Genomic DNA, 20,680 nt, shown 5'->3' with positions numbered 1-20,680 from the left:
ATTCCTACATACTCACAGTTTATCTCAAAGTACACACTTGCAAATAGTGTCTATGTGTATAAGGAGACGGTTCTCTCTTTTCAGATACTATTAACTGAGTAAGCTCTTTGGGCAAAATATGCATCTTATATATGCAATAAAACATGGCATTATTGATACAATGATATGACAAGCCATTAGTATGCTTTAGAAGAAGAATGTTTAAAGAATATATATCACATGAAGGTTTTTTCTTAACTTTGGCTTTCATCCATGTAACATTACATTAAATCAGACATGTTCCAAAGCATAGTTTTAGTTGCTTTATTGAAAAAGGGCATCAGGACACAGTTAAACTTGGATTAAAGAAAACATTGAACATTTTTAAAATGTGTAGCTTTTTGCTCAGTATGAGATGGCTATGTATTATTCTGTGAGAATTGAAGGTTCCACCCTATTTCATCTTCATTTGAATTGATTTGAACCCCTGGCAAAGTACTGCATATTTCCATAATACGCAGAAGCTCAGAGAGTCTCAAACTGCTGTGGGTCATCCTGACTGACAACATCTGACATGACACTGCAGTTAAAATATTTTTTAAAAATTACTCCCATATGTAGCTTCCATAAAGAAACATTGTTTTTTTTCCTTAACAAAAAATAAAATAAAACAAAAAAAAATAAAGAGGAACACCCTCACACATATTCTTTGCTTTCCAAACGATGACTGAATACCTTGGCACGTCCGTGCTGCAGACCCACTGTACATAACTTATCTGACCTCAGCAACACTTTCTGGAGTGTGTAAGTGAAAGAAAAGAAAAAAAAAAAAGTGGCCCCACCTCTCTCTATTCACAAGGAAAGTCTTAGAACATTTTCAACACTGCTGGGATGGAAAGTTTATCCTTCCAAGACGTAGACATAACTGTTTTCAGCATTTCCTTTACCAGCACTTCAGATTACATCTATTACATGCTTTAATCTTTCTCATTTCAATGGGACCTGGATAGCCCCAGATTTTTCAGAGTAGTTTCCCCTGCTCTTAGCATACTGGCACAGTATTTGGGTTTCAACCAATGTAAGCATTTTTCAAGACGGGGGAAGAGCTCTAGGAAATTTACTGGCAAGTGAAAAACAGGACGAGGGAGTAAGTTTAGTTCCCCAAAGGTGATACTCAGTTCTCCCATACACAGCCCATGTAAAATGAGTAATGGACCTTGTGCAAGGAAATAAGCAAACTAAACTGGCAGCGTTCCTCTAGTTTACGGGTGAGCCCTGGAGTTGTCAACTGGAATATTGTTCACCAGCTATGAACTGTTTCAGATAGTCCATAGGCTTCCTGCCTTCCAGTCAATATGGGGCTTTTATTAATAGTGTCTGTTCAAGTGCAGAGGCCACTGATGTCCACCCTACTTTTGTTGTCCACCCTGCTCCATGAAGTTTAACAGTTGCAGATAGTCTGTTCGCACTAGGGGGTTTGCTTAGAAGCCTAGTGAATCTAAGCTGCCAGCTTCTTGATCACTCCCTAAAAATGAGTGTTCAGTTTTGATTACCAGAGTCATTTCCTTCTAATTTCTTCTTATTATTTTCTTCTGACTTTTATGTTTCATCTTGGGCCTTAATTTAATGCTGGAGGCTTTTTCCTAAAGGTAGTTGCGAAGCGTATGCCTTTCATAAAAGACACTGGTGGGAGGACCCTGTACTTATATTGCTAACTGTTTATTTATGTTCAGGCCAATCTACTACAGATAATCAGGTAATCCTTTCCTGTTTATCATACCAAAAAGTGCCAAATCTACCATTTAAATATAGAAAGATAATCTACTTAATGAAGTTAAACTCTGTGTAGTGATAAGGTATTTATTTTAATCTATAAAGCTGCTAATTGCTGACAAACTTAAGGGCCAGGTTTCAAAGGTGATGTTAGTGTCCAGAAATGCAGAGGTGTGCCTGATAATACTTTCAAAAACACTTAAAAACAGCATAGTTTAATTTCATGGGAATAATGCATAATTTCATTATGTGCTTGCTTTCATCTTTCTTTGCCCGTGTACTTTAAAAATCTGGCCCGTAATGAAATTGAAATTTTTTTCAGTCCCCCTCCTTTTTTGTTACTTTTGAATTGGATTTCAATCCATGTAAGAATGGCAAGTAGCGACACTTAATATTTCTAATCAGAAGCAGTTTTAATTAATTTGTTCTGGCTGACTTGCATAGGAAATCCCAAATGTTTGGAATTTTGTCAGCCCATGTAAACTGCTTTGGTTTCGTATTTTATCCTAAAACACAAATATTAGAATGCTCATATTTTTTCCAATTTGTTGGTGTTTAGCATGCTAGTGATTACTTTTATTCACATTTTGTTTGGAAATAGATGTAAATGAATGTGAGGTGTTCCCAGGAGTTTGTACAAACGGGCAATGTGTCAATACCTTGGGATCATTTGTTTGCCAGTGCCCCAGTGGAATGACTTTAGATGCTTCTGGACGGACATGTCTTGGTAGGTATTAATTCCATTTACAAGTCTCCTAGGGAAAATCAAAGCTATGTGACAAGCAACATTTGCACTGTATGTTTTCTTACCAGTAAGGAAAATGATTTTTTCTGCATAGATCACTTTCAAATGGAGTCGATCAAGGACATGAATTTAGTTCAACTGGAACATGAGCAAATTCCAGTGGTAGTGGCCAAAGTCCATCACCATCTGCTAGCTGGTGAACAGCACTGGTTTAGTTCCAAACTGTTCATCTTACTAAACCCTATAGCTCATCCGTGCTCTTAGCACTCTTTATTGGCAGTCCCACCAAAGTCACCATGGTTGGAAAGGAGGTGGGCCAAGACCAGGGCTTGTAGATGTGAGGAAGCCTGTAATGTTTCTGGCCACGCTGTATTTCTTGACTGGTGAGTACAACAGAAATGTGTGAGTTTTGTATGCTGTCCACCTTCCATCCAAACCATGTTTGTCCTTCTATAACACTAAAGGCACAACATTTTTCTCAGGATGAGACGCAGCTTGTAGTAATTAAGGGGCCTTATACAGGTATGATAAGCTGGTCATGCTTAAAGCCCTCTCCTGATCCAAAATTTACTTCAGATGTTGAGCCCCATTTTACAAAAAACTTTAAAATGACTTCATTTGTAAATATTAATTTCAGAGTTTAGAATTAATATTTTGCTGTTAAGATCTACACAATGTCATTGGTACGTTCCTCTGAGTCCACAAAGATATGTAGCAAACTGTCCTGTGAAGGGATTTTGGAAAGGGATTCCTCTGCAGTGAACTAAATTCTCTCTTTCTCTCTCAACATATTGTTCAATTGCCCAACAGACATTCGCTTGGAGAGTTGCTACCTGCGGCACGAAGATGAGCAATGCACCTTACAAATACCAGGCCGACACCGAATGGATGCTTGCTGCTGTTCAGTGGGTGCAGCGTGGGGATTTGAGTGCGAGGAGTGTCCTCTGAAAGGATCACCTGAGTATGAAGCTCTTTGTCCAAGAGGACCTGGGTTCTCTACTAAAATAGAGATAACTGGAAAACCTTTCTCTAAAGGTATGTAATGTTTTTGTGGTTCATTGACACCAAATCCTGCTGGCTTTTTCTTTTACTCTTCTTGGTAAGTTCCTGTGGGTTTGAAGATTTCATTGATAGTTAGGTGCTTTGGTAACCTTCAGACACACTTGAAAATCCCATTAGATTTCATGGAAATTAATGCCAGAATGAAACACAGCTCATTTAGTTTGTATCACAAAACCCACAGAATATTGCAGCTCCAAAAGACTAAATTTGTGTCTCTGCTAGAGAGGTTAAATTGTTCCGCTTCCCTGACTTTGTCTCCCACGATGCATGTGATGGCATATGAGGCTGATGAAATAGCTTTGAAAACCTGGAACCTCATAATGCATGAACTGGAACAAACTGAGCAGTCAAATTTGGATGTATCAAAAGGGCACCCCTGTGCAGAGTACACTAACTTCAATTCTGTTGTGGGGCAAGCTAGGAAGAGTGAATAATTTGGGAATTTCTTGTGGAGGTAGTAGGTTAGTAGAGAAAAATGTTTCTAGGGTGGTAGCTCAAATTAGCAGAATTGGATTTACTGTAAACTAAGGCTCGTTATGACTGTGCTTGGTAAATTTCCAGCATTAACGGGAATCACACAGTGACACCCTAGCATCCTGCGCTGAAAGCCGCCTTTCTGGGCTGTCAGTGGGAATAAGCCAGACAGTATCAGAAGCGCAAATGGGTGTGAATATTTTTAAAGAAAGCCAGTTACCCCAAAACTAAACATTCTGAAGTTTGATTGGAGGGGAAAATATAAATAAAAGTGACAATTGTTGTTGGTAGCCTTAGTTTTTATAAACAGTTGCTAAGGCATTAATTATCCATAAAGAATTGTGACATGTGCTTTTATTTATGCTCGTTATATTTTCTGTGACTCATAGGAGTCACATATTTTATCAGAAACTCTCAGATAGAGTAGTTCTTTTGGAAGCTCCCTTGGCCCTTGTAGTCTTGATCTTCTGTCCACCGAAATCTTACCATTGACTTCAGTTAGCTGTGGATCAGATCTGACAAGACAAAGGAAGAAGATATTACTGTTTTATGGCAGAAAGTGCTCTTGGCAGTTTCGCTGGTATACACAGTGTCTGCTTTGGTGATTAGGTGAAAGTCAGTATCAATTTATACAAAGCTCCCCAAAAGGAGGGGTGATTATCAGGAGAAAGAATGACCTGTGAAGTCAGCAATGTTCTTTTGTGCTGTGTTTTTGTATGAAGTGGTAACATCATATGTCTCTGCTGTTAAAGGTGTGGAGAGTATGCTAAGGGGAGTGAGAAACATGGCTTGTAAAGGGAGTATGGTGTCAAACTCTTACATTCCCAGTGTCTCATTCTGTTTCTCAGAGACTCCCTCTTTGCAGTTGTGGGCTTGGAAGAGGAGAGCTAGGAAGTCTGTGCAGTACTTGAATAACCTTGCATTGAACAGTCTTCCTTAGAACCTTAATTGCATTTGCATTACAGATGTGATTGATTGCTCCATCACTATTTTACTGGCTCAAAGAGAGCAATGCCCATTTCCCAGCAACACATTATGCACATTCACTCTGAAAATATTCCCTGAGCGTCCCAGCCCTTTTACTGTAATTCAGGGTTTCCTGTGTATCCTTAAGATCAAAAGAAGAAAACTGATCTAAGCATTTATAAATAGGTAAATTGGTTCAGGTTTTTCCATAAATTGTCAAATAATTCTTTGAATTTGGTGTGGCATTTTTGCCTCCACAGGTTTTTCTTTTTTCCATTAGTGTAAGAGAAAGAGGTGTATGTTCAAATGAAAATTGAATACCCTGTTACATTTGTTTCCCCAAATGTGATTTTGTCAGATACGGTTAAAGATTTTACCTCCTTGTAAAGCTCTTCTGAAATACTTAGTTAAAGATCATAATGTAGTTGCTTAATAATGGTTGTCACTATGCTGTGGGAAGTTGCATTTATGATTATGGTTGGCTTCTTATTGCAGAATTTAGATTTTTACTAACCCGTCCTTCTTGGAAGGATATTTTGCTAGCTTACTTGATGACTGAACGCCTAATCCTCTATCTGTTTCATTTTTAGATATCAATGAATGTAAAATGGTCCCCAGTCTTTGTACCCATGGAAAATGCAGAAACACCATTGGCAGTTTTAAGTGTAGATGTGATAGTGGATTTGCCCTTGATTCGGAAGAAAGAAATTGCACAGGTAAACTGCATAGATGTGTGTCTCATAATTTTGATTTGGAAGAGGAAAAACTGAACTGATTTGACAACACTGCAAATGTTGTTTTGTGTTACAGATATTGATGAGTGTCGCATCTCTCCTGACCTTTGTGGCCAAGGCATCTGTGTCAATACTCCTGGGGACTTCAGATGTGACTGTTTTGAAGGCTATGAAAGTGGATTTATGATGATGAAAAACTGCATGGGTATGTTTTTAATAGAGTCTCTATTGCACATCTCTGGTCTATGTATGCTTTAGTTTTGTGAAGCGCTAGGGTTATTTTAAAAGCTTGATTGAAGCTGAACTGGGCTGACAGCACCGTGATGGGGAGCAGACTGTGGGGAGAGAAGGGCTTGGTCAAGGCAGAAAAAAATTCTTATATAAATCAGAGCCTCAGAGATATGCTGTGACTTGAAACTGCAATGTGAATTTTTCTGGAAAGTGGACAGTTGCAAAAGCCATCCAGAAAGATCTTAACACTTAAAAAATAAGCAAAAAAACAAACAAAAGAAATACCTTCCAGTGAAGACCTTCCAGTGAACAGTTTTAGGTTGTATAAGAAAGGAAGGGGGGGGTCTCAGCAGGAATGGAGGGGGAGGCAAGCGATGGTCCTTCCTTAGAGCAGGCTTGAGCCTGACTCTACACACTCAAAAGCCATCTTGTTCTCTTGGGGTCTGTATTATCCAGCTAGCCCATCCCACTTCTCTGTCTGAAGTGAACGTCTGCCTGGAGGTCACTTGCCCTGGAATGTGTCCATGTGGGGCTGGAGCCGGGTAGGGCAGTGGAGAGGGGCCTCAAGGGGCCGTGCACAGGGCAATGTGGAGCAATCCTGTGCCTTTGTCAGAGTGTGTGGTCAGGTTCGTGGGAGGAGAGCTTGTCTTGTGAGGTCTGGAGAGGGAGCAGAGTCAGCAGCTGGAGAAGGGCTTGGGTAAGGAGAAGCTGCATGGATGTGTTCACAAGAGGTCAGATGCCCAGGTGTCCTCGGGTTTGCTGTTGTGGGACAGCTCTGGCCCCTGCAGTGACGTGTGTTCCCTTCTCACAGACATCGACGAGTGTCAGCGCAATCCCCTTCTCTGCCGAGGTGGCACCTGCATCAACACAGAGGGAAGCTTTCGGTGCGATTGTCCTCCAGGTCATCACATCTCGCCAAATATCTCTGCGTGTATAGGTATGACGTGCAGGCAAAATGGGTATTGTGCACACTTTATGTACTGGCCTTGTGCTGTGCATGCACTTACAATGTTTGCTTTAGCATTGTTTCCCTATAGACCCAAAGTGTGTACCTCTTTCTTTTGAAACAGACATTAATGAATGTGACCTAAGCACCAGCCTGTGCCGAAATGGACATTGCGTCAACCTGATTGGAAAATATCAATGTGCTTGCAACCCTGGGTATCAGTCCACACCTGACAAATTATACTGTATTGGTAAGGACAAAATCTACACGTGATCTGTTGTGAATGGGGAAGATAAAATGCAAATAATTATCTCATTTTTAATAGCTATGTAAAGACATTTTTAGTTCTAATAAAATAACTGTGATTCAAAAATCTAGTACAGTCTGTCAGAGCAGTATGCGCAAAAGCAAAGTGTGCATGTCCATTACTTGAGAAGAATGAAGTTATACAATGCTTTGGTTAATTGTGTACTAGCTTACTTTCTCTATTAAATCAATCATGACATGCAAAATAGCATACTATTTTAGATTACCCAAGACTTTAACACTAAAGAGGGAATAGCTTGTTAAGTCCTGAGTTCTATATTTTATTAAAAATCAACATTCCTGACAGACCGTGGAATCAGATCATGTGGCTCAATTGAATTTTTCTTAATTTCATCTGTAATAGCCTCAAATGTAGGGCCTTTTTGTTAACTTTTTCCTTAAAGCCACATGTTCTTAAAAAAACAGTTTGAATCACCTATTGTGCACTCTTTTCTTTCATTTGCGTACAAGGTTTTGTGTCCCAAAAAATGCTTGCAAAAATCTGCCAGCTTTAATCCTGCATATGAAATAATTTTGTTCCTCGATCCCTACAAATAATTTTGTTGCCTCTGTGATAGTGGTAACCCAGCAGTGGTACTATTTTGTGTAGAAAGAGAACTGCAGATAATCTCATCTCCTTGCCTCTCTGATTTGTCTGACATCCATCCCAATGCCCCTATTTGCAAACACCTGAATGTTCAAGGAGTGTGTAAAAATCCATGTGCTAGCGTGGAGGCTGGATTGATGCCCTTTTGGAAAGGTGACTCAGAGTGTGTCTTTGAAATGTGCTTTAAAGAAAGAGGTATTATGGATTTTAACTCCAATTTTCTCCGTTTTAGATATTGATGAGTGCAGCATAATGAATGGTGGCTGTGAGAACTTCTGTACAAACTCAGAGGGCAGCTATGAATGCAGCTGTAAACAAGGCTTTGCACTCATGCCAGACCACAGGACATGCACTGGTAAGAGAGATTTGGGGGACTTTTCTACTGAAATGGGTTTATTTCAATATTTTTAAAATGGGCCGTCTTTTTAAGATTAAAGCTGTTATAACAAATACCCTGTGAAAATAGAAATTATGTAATTAATGTATGGAAGGATAGATGAAGTTCTTGTTTCTAAAGTCAGCATCTCCAAAGTATAGAATTTCACAGGTGCAGGCTGAGTTGCATTGAAGGGAATAGAGTATCCTTCCTGCTGATAATTTAACCTTCATTATTTCAAAAGGGGTAGAAGTCCATTCTGAGTATAGTAACAAAAGGCAATGATTTGGTAGTAGGAGATAAATTTTTTCGCTTAAGGTGTTGTGTTAAGTCCAGGTCCAAAATATGTTGAAGTCAATGGAAAGAATCATCATCATCATCATCACAATGTCATCTTGCTAGAGAAAGGAGCAGATTGTCCTGTTCTGTGGTCATGTGGCATCTGCTCCTAAGCGAGAAAGAAGATTCCTATTTTAATTGTTTGTTTAGCCAAATGCAAGTATTCTGCATTAGTTTAAAACTGAATGATTTTCACACGAACTGAAGTCTGAAGAGTATGAATCTTTCTTAGGAAGCAGCTCTCTTGCACTCTAAACAGGGTTTGTGAGAAAATTCTCAGAGCTGTTTAATTGCCGAGTGTTCTCCTTTGGGAGTCTGGGACTTATAAACTGAGTAAGTCATTGTACTCGGTGATTTCCACATAGGTTACTGGAAGGATAATTCTGCTCTCCTTTTCTCTTACTTCTTGCTACGCAACCGCTGGTCCGTTGAGGCATGTGAATATTTGCCAGCTGTTTGCCAATTCCATCCAAGAGCTCCTTGAAGAGCATGAGAAATCTAACAGGGTTAATCCCTTGGAATAGAGTTGCCTTTATAGTTTAACAAATGGAGAGTTTTCTATACTGAGTTAATAGAGAGAGCTCCCATTTAGAATTTGTAAATATTTATAGACCTCTGACCAGGGTCTCATTTACCCTGAGGCCACTCACTACCATTCCAACAGGATGAAAGAGCCTTAAAGCATGGTTAAATTCAGTTTGCCCCCCATTGCAGGCTTACAGAGTGCTGTAAAGTAGCCAATCTTCAGCAAGCATCTGACCCTCTTTCAAAGGAAGAAATCAACTAGAAAAGTGCACGTTTGACTGATCTTGATAATAAGTATATCAAAACCTAAAATATTTAGATTAGAAATAGTTTGCTTTAGCAACAGGAATAGGTCAAGTTTCTAGCAAAGGCAAGTTCATACAAAAGCTTGCCAACGTTGGTATTTTGGGTACTTTTTCAATGCGAAAAAAACCCATTTGATCAAAATTGTTCAGTGATCAAAATCTGAATCCAAGTGACAGCATTGTGAGATGATGTACATAAGAGGGAAGGGAGGAGAGGCTGAGAAGGGGGCCTCTGAGCCACTTTTCTGTTTGCATCTTCTTGGCTTGACTGGGAAGCAAATGAGCCAAGTGTATATTTGGGCAGTCTTGGGGATCACAGGTCTACTAACTAGAAACATTCCTATTCTGCTTTACCCCCACTTGCCCTTGGCTACTCAGAGACATCCCTAAACCCAAGAACAGAGTGGATCAGTTAGAGCACCCTCCCACATATTAAACTAAAAACTTTGGAACTAGAAAACTAGTATCCTTCCCTTTTCAAAGTTAAAAGGGAAGGCAAAAAATCAATTGCCTTCTCTGGCAAGGAAGGGAATTGCCACCTGTGGCGAGGGGATGGGCTGTCAGTGTTTTTAAGCACATATTAACTTGACCATAAACATGTCCATAGAAGTCTGTAGTCAGATCTTACTTGAGTGAGTGACATGAAAGCATTATGATTTTTTGCACATTTATATCCAGCCTTGACTCTGAAAAACAGAATTTCTTTCATAGGCCAGCTATTAATTGTTGTTACCTATTGACTTTCATACTCTCTCATTAGAAAGGCTTGGATGCAATAGCCAACATGTAAGCATGTTTAAACAAGTTTGCTGACTTCAGTAGGAATATTGATGTACTTAATGCCAAAGACTAATTACAGTCCAACACAGTGCTGAAAGCTCAATAGTGTAAACCACACTATTGCATCTGTGGAGAGCTACTAGTGTGATGGGTTGACAGGTTGTTATCCCAAATCTAAAAGATCAATTTTACGCACTTTTCAAAAGCCATTTGGTAGTATTATAATTCTATACTTATAGAGAAACTGTGGTGTTTCCTGTTTACCATATGTGACTTGGATTTTTTTAATAAAATATGACAATGAATAAAATCCTATTAAGTAGAAATATTGTCAATATTTGAGATCTGAAGGATGAAATATCTGATTTTCAGTATTACTACAGATCTATTTGAGCATATACAGAAAAGATTGTAGCTATAATTAATTGTGAGTACAAATAATGGTGATTAAATTCTAGTCAGCTGTTTTTCCTTCAGTTTGCATAGCCAGATATCAGCTATATATCTGCATGTCTGTCATGCATTGAGAGCAGAAAATGCCAGACACCTTTGAATGTCAGGTCAAAATATACCTAAGAATATATCCAGATATGTGATATGTAACCTTCACCGCCCTTTTAGATACTAAAAATGATGTTAATTGAATATATAAATATATGATGAGTATTCAAAATCTGCATGCCAAAATTGTGGCCTATTCTCAAATTTAGTGAAAAATAAGGAAAAAAGTATTTTGTAACATTTTCTAGTCATTGTGCTAGTCAGTGTCTGTTTTTATTGTGTTGTATGCTTGTACACTGTACATGATTTAGTAGCACTGTGACCTGAGTATGTGAAACACATATTTCACATTTTCAGTTTTTTCTTTATGTGAACATGTCTTTTATCTTTAACATCACACATGGCTAAAAGCCATTATGGAATATATTTCTTGATAATTCAACTGGTAAGAATTCTGTTCAGTTCAGTAGTAGGTCAGGTTTGAATTGGTGAGGTTATGCATAAATAATCAGCTCAATTAGGAGAAACAACAGGTTCTTTGTCAGCTGGTTTTCCTCTAGCTGTGAAATCAGTACAGTGGCAAGTTAGTAAATAAAGTTCCTTATTTCTGTTCTTCTTATCCCATTTCTAGAGCTTAATTTTGCATGTTAATTCAAATTCTATTGTAAATTAACATTTCCAGGCTAATGTCCTTGCCAACATTATTTGCTCGTTAAGATGAACAGGGATTGATCAGCCTTCCTCCTTGCAGAAGTTGTATAGCCACAGAAACCCTAGCTGCTAGAAATATAGAAGAATAATGAACATAAGATTTTAACTTAAAGTGAGTTCATTTTCTGCAGCTCATAATTACTGCAATCCACAATAGACCAGTCTGGTAATGAGTTACATCCTTTGTCTCGGAGGGTGTTCTTGAATCTTGTCCTTTTTGTGATGATTTTTTCCCATGGAATCACTACGCAGAGTTTTTAATGTTTGTTCTTGCTGGTATACGTTGGTGCTGACACAGGAAGATTCTAGGAGTTTTATGAAAGTTAAGAAACACTAACATAACCCCCAGGACTTTGAAAGGCATGGCTACATTAATATAATAGTGTCTGTTTCTGCAACTCAGTCCCAATTAGTGATGGCCAATTTTGTGAACTGACAAAACATTTTACATGCTAGAGGATGTAAGTATATGGCTGGGCCAGCCAGTAAGCTGAAATGCTAAGAAAACATAAAATCTCTTAGTGAAATAAATGTTTGTATTGTAATCATTCCCATCATGAGCTCAACTCTGTGTTTCAAGTTTGTCATAACCCTTAAAGCTTATAGAGGTATTCTGCATGTAAAATGGCATTTTTAACCTCTGTAAAGTCTGATATTTTTGTCACTGAATTTAACTTCAGAACTTCCGTTGGTATCAACAATGATGGACTGTATCCAAGGATCTCCAAAGTATGTGGTCATGTGGTGTGACAAAGACTTTGTATTTTTTTTCTGTCAATGACTTTTATACCTACAATGCTGGTTCCTGCTCCCATTGGAGTCAGAAAGTAATGTTTGCCAGTGACTTTACCAGGAGATGGGGAGCCTACCCATCAAGATAATTTTGCAATGTACTGTTCAGTTATTTGCAAGGATTTCATCTTTATGCTTATCAGAGTATTAAAATGGTTGGTTGCATCTCGTAAAATTAACGTATCTAAAACATGTATTAATCTGACTTCTCCTTGTAGATATTGATGAGTGTGAAGATAATCCTAACATCTGTGATGGAGGCCAGTGCACAAACATTCCAGGAGAATACAGGTGTCTTTGCTACGACGGATTCATGGCGTCTGAAGACATGAAGACTTGCATAGGCAAGTGAAAGTACATCTTTCTTAATCTGACTTAACTAAGGAAAAAGATTCATTAAGGCACTACCTCCAAGTAGGCAAACAATATTTGAAAAGCATTGCTCTTGCACCTTATCTTGGCCACCAGACGATGGGAACAGCCCCACTGCACAGCCTGTATCTATCAAATGCAGATGTAATCTCTGTATGTCCCTGTAGAGCCCCAGGCCAAATTGGGATGCAAACAGGATGATTTATAGAGTCATTTCTTTGGGTCCTCTTCCAGCGAGCTTTTATGCAGCTCCGATCACAGAGGGTTTGCAGAAGGGAACTACTAGTGGGTGACACTGTGGAAAATTTTTAGCAAGATAGATCACCAGTGCTGATTTAAACTTCTCAATAAGACAAAACTATGTGTGAGTGCTGTACGTCAGTAGGACAAAATATGGGAGTCAAGGAGCAGTGTGACTTCAAAAACAAATATTCACATTTAAACTAAAAATCTGGAGCGTCTGTGAGGAGAAAGGACTGTGCAAAACTAGATAATGTATGCGTGTGTGTGTGTGTGTGTGTATGCATATATAAATGTACGCACACATATGTATACATAGAAAGCAAGAACAAATAGACATTCGTTCTTTGGATAATACCATTGAATTTGAGTCTCTATATTTTAAGGAAAGCTGGAATTAAAGATGTGTTAATGAAGGTATGATAATATGGCAGTGTTACATCCTAACCTATTTAGTTTTCTGCTTGCATATGTAGACCCATTTTTGTACCAAAATATCATACCTCAGAGACTCTGCTAGTTATTTCTAAGAATTTTATTAAATAAATGTCAAACTATGTTTTCTTAGATGTTAATGAGTGTGACCTACATCCAAACATCTGTCTGAGTGGAACCTGTGAAAATACAAAAGGCTCTTTTATCTGTCATTGTGATATGGGATATTCAGGCAAGAAAGGCACAACTGGTTGCACAGGTATGTTTTAAAGTTAATAATCAACCTTTAGTTAAACTTGTGATTCTGCATGCTCTTTTCTCTGGCATTCAAAACGTCCTCTAACTGTGTGTCTTTTGACTTATTTGTGTTAAATGTTATATTTCTTATCCAAATTTGCTGAGCTTGTGTTCTGCTGAACTTCTGTGGTGTAGCGTTCAGTCTGCTGCTGCTGCTATTGAAACAAGTGACAAAGTGTTGACTGGAAGCAAAATTGGGCTTATTATCATATTGTTGTTGGTCTAAGAGAACAGAACAAGTTATTCGCTGTAACTTGTCAGACTACTGAGGACCACAGAGGATTTGGATTAGTTAATGGTATACTATGCATGCAAATAACAGGTATCTATTCCAACTGTTGTTTTGGCAAATACAAATGGCTTGCAATATGTGCTAAAGTGTATTTTCAATTTTTGCAAAGTGGCAACAGTACAGCTACCCAACTACATTATATTGACATATTTCAGCAAAATCAGAATTTGCATTATTTCATGTATTGCCAGTTAACAGAAATGAGGTTCAAATATACAGGCTCAGAAGGCGTGACATTAATAATCCTAGTGCTGGTATCTCAAGCCAAGGTGTTGAGAGTCTTAGGCTTTGCCCAAAATATGAATGCAAACATATGTTTAATATAATTTTTAATGTAGACTTAGGGTAAACACATTTTTGGCAATGTTTTTGAGACAAACTTTGATTCTTAGTCTGCCCTTATTGTACAGAGTTAATAATATACTTCTGTAAGTGCCCCACATATATGAAGCTGTTTTTTTACAGCTCTCATAGAACAATGTAAGAGCTGGAGTTGTACTTTGTGTATTGGACCTTGGACGAATGGTTGTGCCTTAGTAACAGCTGCCTTTGACTTCCATATGAACTGATCTGAATCCAAGAAATCCCTAATTGTACCCTGTAGACCAACATTTCAATGTTCTTTGTTTCTGTGCTAACTTATGTGAAGATCTTCAGTTCTCTAGACCTGAAAACCCTTGTGCTGCTCAGTTACACATGGCACAGCGATCATACTCAGCGTGATGAGTGATAGTCAGGAGCAGTCAGGAAATGTGAAGCAACTATTAGAAGGCAGAAAGGTTTAAAAAAAAGGGGGGGGGGTCCTGGAGGCAAAGAAGGAATTGGAGGTATGGCTTCTAGGAAAGTGTCTGGAAAAAGCCACCAGTTTGGTAGCGTGTGACACAGGGTAGTGGCAAATGTCCCAAGCAATACTGTTTTGTTTACAGAGAGGCAGGGAAATTTCTCCCTCCTGGTTGTCTTACCGAGCCAAGCCCAGCCCTCTGGATAGATGCTCTCTGCCTTGTGTGTTCTTCCCACCACCATCTTTATCTTTTCCTCAGCCCAGCTTCTGCTCTTCTTGGCTACATGCAGGCGTCACAGGGAGGATGGCACTCACCAGAAAACACAGTCACTCCTAAAACCACCAGGACACCTCTTAGTCACAGCAGATGCTGTAGAGGAGCTCACTGTTTGAAAAGGGCTGGTGGTTCAAGACAAAAAGGTGAAATATCAGTTGTGCTGAAACAGCTAAGATGGGGCCACACTCGAAACAAATTACCAGAATCATTTGGATTTAAATACCTCTTCAGGAAAGGAAGGGAGCAGAGCAGGAGCTTCCTAGCTTGGTTTCATGCTGAAGAAACTGGGTGTAGAGACCAAAGTATAAGATGCAGTTCCCACTGTGGCTGCAGTTTGCAGATTCTTACACACTCGCTTTTAAAAAGCCTGACCTACTGGTGGGGACCTTTGAATTCCCCGCCCCATTTTGGCTCATGCCTTAGTGCCACGGCCAGAGTTCCCAGGCCCAGGTAATGGGAACCCATGAGAGCATCCTTCAACTCTGTTCTTCTGAAGGGACCCTACCAACAGCACCTTGACTCCAGGGTGCAATTCTTGTCTTACAGATCAAAAGCATCCACAGTTTTTAGGAACTCTTGTTGGAAAAAAAATTACAAGAATGTCTACAGTGCTTTGAATGGGAGGTTCTCTGTTCCATGAGAACAACTAAATAATGTCCTCTGGGTTCCATTACAGTTTTGTCTAAATATTTCAACTCCCTTGTCATTACTGATTGTTTCCATTTTAACAAATAAACATGTTTTTTTCCCCAATCATTTAACACAATTCAGAATCCACCCACTGACTTACATTCCCATCCCACACAGATGTTAGTTCCCCCCCCGCCTTGCTTCTCGGTAAGAATGTGGACAGAGTTTAGTAACAAAAATAAATTTTTAAAATGTTTTATGCAAAAATATACATTGTAGATGCAGGTTTCCTAGGTAACGTGCTACAAATGGTTTAATTTCCATTCACAGAGTAAACTCCTGCAAGACTGACTTAGGGCAATTCATTTTAGACTTTTGTACGCAGGCAATGGTATGTAGCCACTAGAGAAGAGATTGCAGTGTTTTCCCCTATCCCAGTTCCAGATTGCCCAGCTTTATGATAAACGTCTTGTTTCTGCTTTTTCTGTCAATAAAGTATAGATGTATTAGTGCAGAGACAAAATCCTGTATTGGCACTTGCATTTGCATTTTGTGATTCATCACCGCTCTGGAGTATTGCCTGTAAATTTGCAATATTTCACTGTTGACACAGAGCCTTAGCTTTACTAGTTCTAATATTTTTGCAGAGGAACAAATTCTGCCCTGACCTCCCCCATCCATCCTAGCCAGTTAGTGCTGTGCGCGCAGCCCTCCTGTTTGTTCCCGTTGGAGCTGTGCTGGGACGTGAGGTGAACTTTGGGGCAGAAGTTGCCTCATTTTCATCATATCAAAAATAGAGGTGTTCTAAAAGTGAGCTGGGCTTCTCCCCAGCAGGCTCGGGGAGCGGGAGGGCCGGGGCCAGGCTCTGCCCTGCTGCTTTTGTGAGGGCCCCCCTGATGCTGATCGGCGAACGGCTGGTGCAAGATCTCCTGCTGGGGCCTTGGTGCGGGATATGGGGTTAAAAAGCGCAGCACTGCTTGCTGTCATCCAGTACTGGTGGTGATTATGGAGAGAGGAATAGTGAGTGCACGCTGCTAAGTGCTTGCATGGCTCAAAGCAAAATGGTTGGAGAAAGAAAGGAAGAGGTGAGCCGTGTCATCTACACTCAGAAGCAGGTCCGTCACATTTTGTGGCTTGTACAATGTGCTGCGTTTTGAAGCTTGCCTCTTTCTCCCCTGCCTTTGGCTTCTGGCCATTAATAATATACTGCGCCTCAGTCTGATGGCACAAGAGAGTTCTGGTATCAGTGAAACAAATATATTTCCCCTTATGAAGTTGGGAGCTGGCTGTGTCAGGCCAAATACCAAAAGATGATAATATTAAGATGCTGCCCACCAAATGGGGGTATTACAGAAGGAGCGCGTTGCGAGTAGGCGTCTGTCCAGCAATAACACGCTGCGCCCCAGGCTGATGCCGTAAGCATGGGTATTGGGCAAAGAACTGAGTTGCCCCATGTGAAACTCTGAGAGGCGCTTACGGTGCGGTATGGTGAATAAAATCCAAGAGTGATTCCGAAAGAGAAAACAATTTTTCAGGTATAGAGGTCAGAATAGGGGATTTTTTCCACATATTTTTCTACCTAGATGAGTACTAAGTTGAAATTCACAATCTTCTCCCTTACAAAAGCCATCTCCTCCTCGTGCCTCCTTTTACGCACCCGAGCACACGGGCAGCCACCCGGTAAGGAGGAAGCGGCTCGTGACTTCCACCAGACGACCTGCCCAGCGGGAACTGGGCCCAGGCTTGAAATGCCAGTGACTCCTCAGCCTGACAGCATGCACAGATACGCAGAGTGCACCAAAAAAATCTAAAAATCAGCAAATGCTTAGGGGATTTGCGTAATTCCTGACAAAGAGTACTGGTTTAGAGGCAGAGCCTGAGTTAAATTCACACTTTGACTAGCATCCTTATGGACTATCTAAGCCCCAGTGAAACTCAACAGAAAACTTGAGTAGTTCAGAGAGTACCTGGAGGCCTCCATAGCATGTGCTGAATGTGTGAATTTTCATGGGTTATTGTTCACTCTCGTTCTGCTCCAATGCAGAGGAATGACTTGGATGTTCCCACAGCGTAGGCGAGGATACAGTGACTTATCCCTGTGCTCTTCTCTGGCTGATTTTTAACGATACACCTACAGACTGCCTGGGGATTTACTCTGCACATACTGGTATTTCCTTCATCCAGTTGCCACGTTTGCAAGCATAGTGCCAGCCTCACAGGTGAATATGAAGTACGGATTTTTGCTGCACATCCACAGCTCTAAAAATTTGTGCCTCTGTGATTAATGTGAGAGACGCTTTATTAATTGCCAAAGGCTTGAGAGAAAAAAAAAATTGTCCAGAGAAGAGAACAGAAGGAGCCAACAAACTGAGGTGACTGACAGTTTTTTTTCCCCATAGCGCTTGGAATTGTTATGATGTCAGATCTGCATATTATTTATCACGCATATTCTCATCTGTTGTAGGCAGACAACTCCCTTAGTATTAATGGGAGTTGTGCAATTACACAGTTGAGAACATGTGTGCAGCAGGACTGCGGCACAATGGGACCAGCTGAGGATGCAGTGTCAGTCTCGCACTGGAATGTCTTTATTTTCCTTGGCTTGTCACAGCCTCGTACTTGAGGCAGAAGGGGAAGGCTGATATAAATCAGTGACTCACTCCTTYACTCTAATGAAAATCCCACTGAAGTCAATGGGAACAGGCCACTGTGGTGCAAAACCCTGATCTGTGCAGTGTCGTTCTGCGTGCTCTTTTGGGTCGCGCGATACCTTTACTCAGACTGAGTAATGCCTTGCTCCTCAAATGATTACACCGAAACACATAGAGCTATTTGAAGAGGATAGTACTGTTTGTACTGCCATGCAGACAGCACAGTCTGGACTCTTGCTCTTAATTAAAAATATTTATGTTGAATTAATTTTCCCCTGCAGAGCTCAGCTTCACCTTTTTGTTTCATTCTGTGAAGTCATAATTCAATACTTATGGCAGCATAAATCCATATTAAGCTCCAGTATAAGCAGGCATAAATTCCACTGATTTCACTGCCCCGTTTACACAGGACTGTGTTTGGTCTGAGATCTCTTTTGCCTTGGAAATAATTGCAATGTAATAAATTTAGGCTTATAACTCAGTTATATGATGAAAGGAGAGAATAGGGATTATAGGAAAACAAAATCTGAGTTAAGTGCAGATAGCTTTGAAAGTAAGTAAAGTCTGGGGTGAAGCTGGTGATGGTGTTTTATATGCGTCAATCAGCTTTCATCAAAGTATCTGAAAGCACTTTACGTGCATCAGTGAAGTAAGCCCTGCAACATCCCTGTAAGCGTAGATAGTATTAGGAAACACATTTTACATTCCCTACTTGATCTGTACCCAGGCAGAAAGCATTGAAAGCATTGCTTTTTTTTTTTTTTTTTTTTTCCCCCTGGATAAAAGCTGAGAAGGATTTCAGGATTTTGTTCAAAGCAAGTGGAATGGCATTTCGGTGGATGATATCTGAGAAGGTTGATCCCATTATAAATACCCCTGCTTTAATATAGATTTGTGCTCACAATTTTCATCCCGCGAAAGAGTCCAGGCTTTCACGTGCGTGTGCCAGCCAGCCAGCGGGAGGCACAGACGGCCGCCGTGGGGGAATGCGGTCGGCTCGCGGGCTGCGGGAACGCGCAGCGGGGCTCAGGGTGTCAGTGGGTCACTGCGAGCTGGGCTGCACTCCAGGGGCACTTATGTGGAACTAAAAAGTATTTTTAGGATTGCCTTAAAGTTTTGTCTGCACGTGACTTCATTGCCGCATAGTTGTTGCATGCAAGTTTCTGTTTGTGTTTGCTGGTGGTTAAAAAAAATTCTTGGCAGAAGTATCTCAGCTGATGATGGCTTTTGGGTTGTTTTGTTGTGCTCCAAGGGGTATAAGGAAGCATGTGATTGTTTGAATGTTTCAAAGCATCAAATAATCAAACACACTGCAATTTTAATGTTAGCAGTGGTTTAACAGTTTGGTTTTTAAAAGCACGTAAAGGTTAAAATATAGAGTGTTTGCCTGGGTGTTTTAAGTCAATGTATACTGTAACTGACCTCTAGAAATTCTTTCTAGTCTTTCCCTTCAGCCCAAGCCAAAATGAGTTTTTTTCTGACCACCCTTAAGATTTTTAACAGACACTAGTTTCCTGTTTAGGGTGATGTTATCTTCTTAAGAGTTTCTGCATATGCTAAAGCCAAATATGTTCTGAGATTCTCTGCTCTTGACCCTTTTTTTTAAGTTTTAAAAAGTAAGTGTCCATTTGCATGTTTTTGGGATTGTTGGTGCAGTCTGCATTATTCATAGTAGATTCCAGCTGCCAGATTTAGATCTGTATCTAGACTTCAGCATTAAAATTATGGGAATATTCGTGTCTGGACTTTTGATTCAGAGTTATGTCTCGTTTAGAAAGAAAACCAGAAAAGTAAAATTGGATGCAATTACACTGCATAGACGTAAAAAAAAAAGTCCAGTGTGTTTGAGCAATTACTGGGCTTGAGAATTTAATTGTAGGATGTAAGATGTATGTTATCTGCTTCTCAGTGTCACATGCTGCCTTTGTGAAAGGACAAAATATAGTGGGCATATACATATATGGGCATGTATGGGCCTTCTGCCTAAAGAAGGGCCAGCAGACGACCTAAGAAAGGGTCATGAAGGAAATGGCTAAATTGTCACCTGGACACTTTCCCCTATAGCTCCTCTCCCTTGCCCACGTTAAAGAGCTAATTGGTTTTAGATAGCATAGTAGGTGAATTGAGGTCTCTGGGTTTGGGGCTGAGAACCCCAATGATTTGTAGTTGGTGGCCGATGCCCTTTCTTAATCGGTTTCTCAAGTGGGGGCTGAGCTGGGTTTTGTGTGTGGAATCACACCGAGCTCATGACCTTTCCGTCAGTACTGTATAGAATAGGTTGATCTGACCTACTGTAATAGTAAAGGCATCTGGAAGGGCTGAGAAAAAGTGATATAAATACTAAGTGGTTTGATGTGAATTCTAGATAGTTTACATCCTGCATGGAGGTAAAACCAAAACACATTTAGAGAGAGCTGGGTTACAGAAAACACTGTAAAATCCACAGTTCAGCTGTGTAAGACAATTGTTGCAGGTTTTGTTTTAGTTACCGGTAGTAATTTATGAAAGCTTTGTCCGTTTATATATTCTCCAAGTGCTTATGTGAGGCATTAA

At 40.0% G+C, this 20,680-nt stretch overlaps 1 protein-coding gene across 1 annotated transcript in view; it reads left to right on the top strand.

Annotated features, from left to right (window-relative positions):
• The window catches only part of FBN1 (fibrillin 1), a 146,730-nt gene that overhangs the window by 81,994 nt on the left and 44,056 nt on the right, over positions 1 to 20,680 (top strand). The window contains exons 21-29 of the mRNA XM_026060519.1: positions 2,354 to 2,479; positions 3,308 to 3,532; positions 5,590 to 5,715; positions 5,810 to 5,938; positions 6,776 to 6,901; positions 7,035 to 7,160; positions 8,056 to 8,178; positions 12,371 to 12,496; positions 13,333 to 13,458. Of these exons, the coding sequence (XP_025916304.1) occupies positions 2,354 to 2,479; positions 3,308 to 3,532; positions 5,590 to 5,715; positions 5,810 to 5,938; positions 6,776 to 6,901; positions 7,035 to 7,160; positions 8,056 to 8,178; positions 12,371 to 12,496; positions 13,333 to 13,458 (1,233 nt within the window). The remainder of the gene's footprint in view (positions 1 to 2,353; positions 2,480 to 3,307; positions 3,533 to 5,589; positions 5,716 to 5,809; positions 5,939 to 6,775; positions 6,902 to 7,034; positions 7,161 to 8,055; positions 8,179 to 12,370; positions 12,497 to 13,332; positions 13,459 to 20,680) is intronic.

This window comes from Apteryx rowi, unplaced genomic scaffold, assembly GCF_003343035.1.
Source record: "Apteryx rowi isolate R43461 unplaced genomic scaffold, aptRow1 scaffold_17, whole genome shotgun sequence".
In the NCBI taxonomy this organism is placed as follows: domain Eukaryota; kingdom Metazoa; phylum Chordata; class Aves; order Apterygiformes; family Apterygidae; genus Apteryx; species Apteryx rowi.
Note: the sequence above shows the minus strand (reverse complement) of the source record. Positions and strands in the feature narration are given on the sequence as shown.